General features: G+C 44.0%; 1 protein-coding gene across 1 annotated transcript in view; it reads right to left on the bottom strand.

Annotated features, from left to right (window-relative positions):
• The window catches only part of MYL3 (myosin, light chain 3, alkali; ventricular, skeletal, slow), a gene marked incomplete at its 5' end in the record, with an annotated part of 13,121 nt that extends 12,187 nt beyond the window's left edge, over positions 1 to 934 (bottom strand). The window contains one exon of the mRNA XM_010083133.1: positions 907 to 934. Within this exon, the coding sequence (XP_010081435.1) occupies positions 907 to 934 (28 nt within the window). The remainder of the gene's footprint in view (positions 1 to 906) is intronic.
• Positions 935 to 7,128: the final 6,194 nt, after the last annotated feature.

The following is a 7,128-nucleotide window of genomic DNA, read 5'->3' as shown; positions in this document are numbered from 1 at the left end:
GTGGGGAGCTGAAAAATCCCAAGGTAATATTGGAAATCTGTGGCAAAGCCTCAATCTCTAAGATGTTATGGCATTTGGTTCCAGTTCAGAAAATCCTTCTTTCTGTACCTCTTCTCTCTGAATCAGCCTGACTGCATAGCCTGTGATTGTTTTTTTCATCTGTTGTAATTAACATATTTTCAGATACCGTCTTTCATAGGCTCTACCAATTTCTGCCAAGTGTTTAAAGACTAAAGCAAAATTCTGCCAGATGTTGGACTGCATCTATCAATTATCCCCTGAAGTAAAAAGCAAGCTGGTAATTGAGGACAAAGGGGACAGCTGCAGCGGCGGCGGTTCCAGGACTTCATGCATGAGGTTTCAGTATCAGTTTCTTGGGCTGGGACGTGGGGTTCAGAAATTAATGGTGTTTTGTTTTGAAAGGAAAAAAAATATCACTGTCATTATTTGCTGGTTGCTGGAGAGCTGTCACAGAACTGTAGCACATTAAATTCTGATTGAATACAAGTTCTCAAAAGCAGAGTTGTGAGACTTTCTCTTGAAGGGACTGATATATTGTTAGTGGGTTTTCTTAAAGAAAGTACATTTGGACTGAGATTTTGGTGGTGTGCGGGGTTTTTTCTTCTTTTTTTTTCATTTTGCCTCATTGGCAGAGAAGCTGGTGTTTTCTTTAATGAAATAAGTACCTCATCTGCATAGTGCATGACGTTTCCCTGTTTCTCTTAACCAACTCAACAGAGGATTGGGAGGAGGGACGGAGCAGGAGCAAAGCCATGAATTAAAGCACAGGAGTCACATCCCTTCCCAAGGGAGCTCCACTACCACCCCCGTGTCTACCCCAGCACTCGCCAGCACCTCCCAGGGATGGTATTTACTGTGCACAGAAGAGAAACACATCTTCCTCACCTTCAATCTGATCAGGGGTGAATTCAACCTGTAAGAGACAAAGAATAAAAGCCAGATAAAAACAGAAAAATGAAGTAGATAAGAAAAGCAGTGAGTTGGTCTCTGTGGTATGGTTCTGGGTGCTTCTGAAGTCCATGAAAAATACCGACTTGTAAATTCAAGAAAAATAGTTTTAAAGAGCCAGTAGATTCTTCTTCTTTTCTCCTCTACCTTCCCTATTCAACAGCCTCCCCTTCAGGACCTCTGCCCCCACCACAAGGCTGAAGATTCCCTTTGTCCATTCATGTGTGAATTCAGGGGGTTACCACTTTGGTTGCAATTCTTGGTTTTGATTTATCTTGAATTAAATCTAATTAATAGAATAGCTACCTAAGCATCAGTCAAGAGGCTGTCTGGAAGGAAACATTCAAAGAATGTAAGAAAGGACCCCCCAAAAAAGAATAGCAATGCTCTTCACTTTCCTAACACATGGAGGGGTCAAAACACATCTTTGTCATGAAGACTGTCACCATCTAGATTGAGTCCTATCCCAAATCCCTGTATCTTTAATTAGAAATAAATACCCATCAGGGAACACATTCATACAGGTGCATTGTCAGCAGCAGCCTTATGCCCAGTGTGTCTAATTATATCAAGCTCTGAGAATTTGACTGAATCTAATTGCATATTGAGTTTATTTAGGCATCAATAGCCAGAGGGGGTGAAATAAGCCCAGAGCTGCTGGCAATTCTTATTGAAATCACTACGATGGATTGCTCTTGGGGAAGAATTCGTCTCAGCTCCACTTAGATGTAGACATCCAGATGTGTCAGTCACCCCACATTTGCTTTACACCACTTCTAGGGTGTGGTTTGACTTGTTTTAGGTCTGTACTTGGAGAGAAGAAGAGTTAGGTGGCCCAGGGAGGTGGTAGATGCCCTGACCCAGAAAATATTTAAGGTCAGGTTGGACGAGGATCTGGGCAACCTGATCTAGTGGAAGATGTCCCTGCTCATTGCAGGGGGGTTGGAACTAGATGACCTCCATGGTCCCTTCCAACTCAAACTATTCTATGATTCTATGATTCTATGTTCTCCTTTTCACTGGGTGGATCAATCGATTCTACAATAACGATTAAAAGTGTGTAGGTGACTAGCACAGATGTAGATGTTCTCTTCTGATCTGATGAGTCCCACCCAGAAAGCATGAACTAGCCCTTTGGCAGATCACAGATCAGGAGAAACCGTGCCAGAGTTAAAAAAGATGACTGCGAATTCCCACAGCTGGATCAAAGGGAAGGTTGGAGCAGAAGGGTTGAGTTTGCCTCACCTCTAATCACAGACCCTATAAAAACACCACCCAGAGCTGTAGGACCATGCGTGACAGCTGGCAAAGTGGTGGCAGAGGGTTTGACCAGACCTACCACCCAGGCAATGCTTCCTCTCGGGAAGCTGCAGAGATGTGTGGGTGGTGGTGGCTGCTCTTTTCTCCCCTCCCAGCACATACCACCGTGGGGTTTTTATACCACCATGGGGTTGTAGGCAAAGGCGACTCATCATTTACCTGGCCACAAGGTACCACTGAAGATGGATGGAATGAACCCTGGGCTATGTTTAGACTGAAGACATCTGGAGTTTTGTTTTCCCTCCCCTCTCCCTCAGAAGGATGTAGAACACACAAAACCAAAGCCATCTCCATTTACCAAGACCAAGGGTTGAGCTGACAGTGAGGACCACCCCAGAGACCCCAGGAAGGAGGGACCCAGAGGACAGGCTGTAAAAATGGGGACAGCCAAAGGCAAGCAGCAGGCAAATGAGTCCCAGTGAATTGCAGCCACAAACAGTGACCCCACATCCATGCTCTAAGGCAGCTCTGCTTCTGCTGCTCTAATGCAACGGACATCCAAGGCAGTGAAAGCCCCCAGAGGTATCTCCAATGCCAAGACCCACTCCTGCCCCTTAGCACTTACTCCACCCCACACCAGCATCACCCCACACTGAGCTCAGCCCTCCCCACCCAAAGCTGGAGGCTACAAAACCTGCTCACAGACTTAACGAGAATTTGATTTTCCAGATGTGGCTTTACATTCTCCAGTTCTTTGGAAGTAGACTAGGATGATTTCCATTGGGGTTTAATTTGTTTGTTTGTTTATTTGCTTTAAATATACTGGCCCTTCAGAAGAATTGCGTTTCCCCTGACATTTTTTCTGTTGGCAACTGAGGTTTTACAGCAAGGACATTCCTGTGAGTGCCAAGCATCCACAGCACCAACACTCAGTGGTGGTATTTCATGCAAATCCATATGAGAGACAAAGCTGCTGACTACTAATCACTTTCCGGTTGTCTCCTACCCTGATGTGTGGACCGTGCTACATGTTCTTTGAAGACATCAAAGAATTACATTTTTTCTGAATTACAATTTTTCCATAAAAAACAGGAAATGTGACACCAGCTTTGCTGCTGTTTTAGCCATCTTGGCTTTAGGGGATCATCACCTGGACACCAGTGGCATCAGCTTTAGCCCTAGTGATAATGTCCTCTTTGTCTAAACAATGACATGAAGTTGGTTTTGTACCAGAGACACCAGGAGGGATTCACGCACCCCTTGGGGCTGTTAACGTCATTCACAGCTTCATATCTCAGGGAATTTTTTTTTTATAAACCCATAGTATCTCAATCAAGCACATAACTCTGTGCATGATAAGCCAGACATAACTAAGCCTGAAATAAGTCCTATTAATAAAACTGTTGCTAACCAGCAGTCAAGAGGTTTTCTGGGGGGAAGCATTTAGACAATGCAAGCAAGGATCCCCTCCAGAAAAGGAACCGTATTCTTCTTGCTTCATAGTCCACCGAGGAATCTTAATACAAACAGCAAGGTTTTCGCTTAGCCATGGCAGGGCTAGTTTTAGAGAAGGAAAAAGTTGTTTCTTTTTTTTAATTGTGCTCTTGGGAGACCAATTTAGGAAGCAGAAATGCAGCAGATGGAAAGAGGCCCAGAAGGCCATCAAGATCAGTATCATCGTGTTGAGGTTTATTTCACAAACACGTGTTTTTTTCCACTAAGACCTTTTTAAACCTATTAATACACATCATCCCCATCATCTCTCCCATCACTTTCTGTGCAGAGCAATTACAACGAGCATAAACTCCTCCACTGCCCATCAGTGAACCTTGACACATGGTCAAGTCTCATACAACTCCGTCCCTTACTGCTGCTTGATAGTCATTCCCGATCTGTTATCTCATCTGCCTTCTGAAAATCTTTTGGTACATCTACATTTAGCTCCCAGGGTTGCCCTAAGGACTTCCCTCCTTATTTCTACTCAGCTCAAGCTATGACACATGACAGTACGAGATGCTCCACCGTGTCTTCATGGAGAAGAGCAAAAATATAATTAACATTTTGCAGAATAGAAACCCAACCATAAAACTCTGCTGATACTGTTTTCAGTTCTCTATTGAGTCCCCAATGTTTTCAGAAGAAAAGTTATTTCAAGTTGGGCAGAAATGAGAGATCATTTTGGAACGGCAGAAAATCTATTGTTTGGGAGTCAAGTGGAGAACTGAATTGTTGACCTTTTATAGTGCCTAACTACACTGATAATGGAAGTGAAGAGAAGATAGAAATCAGTCATTATTTTCAGATTAATTGGCGAAGCCTTTCATTAAGAAGATATATATATTTCAAGGTCAGGAAAATGAGGCATATTCTTTGTTAAGGTCACGCAGAGGACACTACTACATATGGAGATGCACAAGCACTTTTTTTTCCAGCCTGCACTATTTCCATCAGAAGGTGGTCACTTTGAATCTTTCTTTTATCTGAGTTTCCTGCGAGACGAAAAATTACAGCAGAATATGATTGTTCCTACTCTAACTTCATCAGGCTTTATGGTTTCCAGGTCCCCGCTTTATTTTGGAACAAGCCTGGATGAGCTCTGCCATGTTGTGGTTTTTGATTCATGTGGTCCCTCAAGAAATGGATGCAAAAGCCTTGTGTGAAGGAGCGGTGTCTGGTTCGGGGTTAGAAAACACTGGTTTGGGGCTGAGTCACTCCATGGGATGCTCCCAGGTGGAGACAGAGCTGGAGAGGGGCAGAGGTAGGTGTGTAGGACTAAAGGTTATGGGATGGTGAGGCATCTTTGGTGCTGATGCTCTGCATCTTCTGCCAGAGCCAGAGCAGTGGATGGCAGTCCCCTGGCAGGGTTTCACATCCCCTTGCTTCTTGCTTTGCTGTAAACACCTTCTGGGGCTGAAGGAGCAGTGACCTTTTCAGTCACTCTGCTTTTCCAGCTCTGGTAGTAGCCTATAAATGGATAGCTCCCTTTCTTGGATGGGGAATGTGTTGCCACAACTTTCCGAAGGGCAAAGGGAAATTCCAGAGCCTCGATGGGAGAATGACACAGCCACTTTGGAGAACCAAAACAGCTTCTGGCAATGGCAAGTACCAGAACTATAAAACACTTTGTAGACCAATTGTTCTCCCTGTAGCAACATGGGTTTGGATCTTCCAACCATTTACTGATGGCTGTCTTCCCGCCTTCTCTGCAACTCCCCCCTTCACCCACCTCACCAGATGTTTGTTCAGATGTTCTCAAGCATGGAAGAAATTATAAAACCTAAAAAATACCCTCTGTTAAATCCTGGAGGGAAGCCTGGGGTGTCAGAGAGGTCAGATGTTGCCTGTGATGTCTGCTTGGAGTACACAGGAGATCGTGGGTTGGGTCCATAACGGAGAAGAACCCCAAGGAGACAGCTTGTGAACCATATTCTTGAGGGCATCAGGCCCTCAAACCTCCTGGTAAGTGGACACAAAGAAGGAAAAAAAGCTCAACTCTCAAGGCACATGCATGGGGACAGGTGGACTCCACCATTCCACACAATTATGGGTCTGTGTTGCACTTGTGCTCCTTACGATATGATCATCTTAAGATAGAAGGTCTCAAAAAGGACAGGGAAAATTAGTCACTGGATAATCGACTTAGTGGATATGATACGTTGGAAAGTGCCCAGGAAAAGTGAAACACTTCTGTGTTTAATTTGGTAAACAGCTGAAGTAAGAAAAAGAATGGGGCATCATCATTATTATTATTATTGCACTTATTATTTATGACATATTTTGGCTCTTGCCTTTCCCTTTGTCTTTCAGTTCCAAAATTAAATGTTTTGTCTTGTAAATATTGGCAGCTTTATATTTTCTTCTTTTTTATTTTAAATTCAAATATCGTTGTACTGAAATGGTACATTTAATGTAAAATTGACTTCAAGAATCCCACTCCCCTACACTAGATCACTCCAAACCCTCCCAAAACAATTATTTTTGGGCTGAACAAATCCATTTTGAGTTGCCAAAAAAAGAATTTTTGTGGGTTTTTTGTGTATTCCTGAAACCTCTTCCTGAAAATTCAATCTGGTTTCTTCTAATTCCTTCACCAAGCATAAAAACAACCACCCTCTGCCGAACTAATTCTGCTCTCAGATGACACAGTTGTGTCACTCCTCTAGGTTGCTGATTGACGTGTTGGTCATGCCAGTAGAGAATGAGACCATGCAAAGCATTTAGTTGGCCGAAGTGAAATGAGTTTGATGGGTCTCAGGCAAGATGTAGCAGAAAGTCGTCTGTAAACCAAAAAGTCTCCTGGAAGCAAAGGAGTTGGGTTTGGATGTGGAAGCTGAAGCTCTTGTTCGTACACAACAATGTCCCCCAAGAAACAAAATACCTTGGCAAAGCACCTCCACAAACAGCAGGAGCCACCACAACCATCTACCATGCTTTTCTTCCTCCAGGGTCTTGTCTAACAGTGTTTCGCAACCCATCAATAGACGCAAAAGAGCTTCAGTATCCTGGGTTGAAAATATTTAGGTTCTTCCAGCCGTGATGCAAACATCACACTCTCTGAACCCTGTCCCCAAATTGTTGCTTTTCTCCATCATCATCAACAATGCATCCATCGCCATCCCAAGCCCTCCCAAGGACGGGATGATGCCAACCACCAGCCCCCAGCAAATCCAGCCCATCCTTGCGCAATTGTGGCTTCTGCAAAATCAAACAGTAGCCAGACCCTTTGGAAATGTCACCCCCCTTGCCCTGCAACTGTCTTGAAATAAACCAGGATTAACCTACCAAAGAGTCACGGCGATAGTGCATTGGCAATGGGAAGAGCTCTGCTTTTGTTTCACGAAGCTGGCAGGCGTCGCACACATGCTGCTCCCAAAATAATCACACTGTAACCCTGCCTCC

The sequence above is a fragment of the Pterocles gutturalis genome, unplaced genomic scaffold, assembly GCF_000699245.1.
Source record: "Pterocles gutturalis isolate BGI_N339 unplaced genomic scaffold, ASM69924v1 scaffold15495, whole genome shotgun sequence".
NCBI classification, from domain to species: Eukaryota; Metazoa; Chordata; class Aves; order Pterocliformes; family Pteroclidae; genus Pterocles; species Pterocles gutturalis.
The sequence above is the reverse complement of the archived record's forward strand: the minus strand, read 5'-3'. Positions and strand labels throughout refer to the sequence as shown.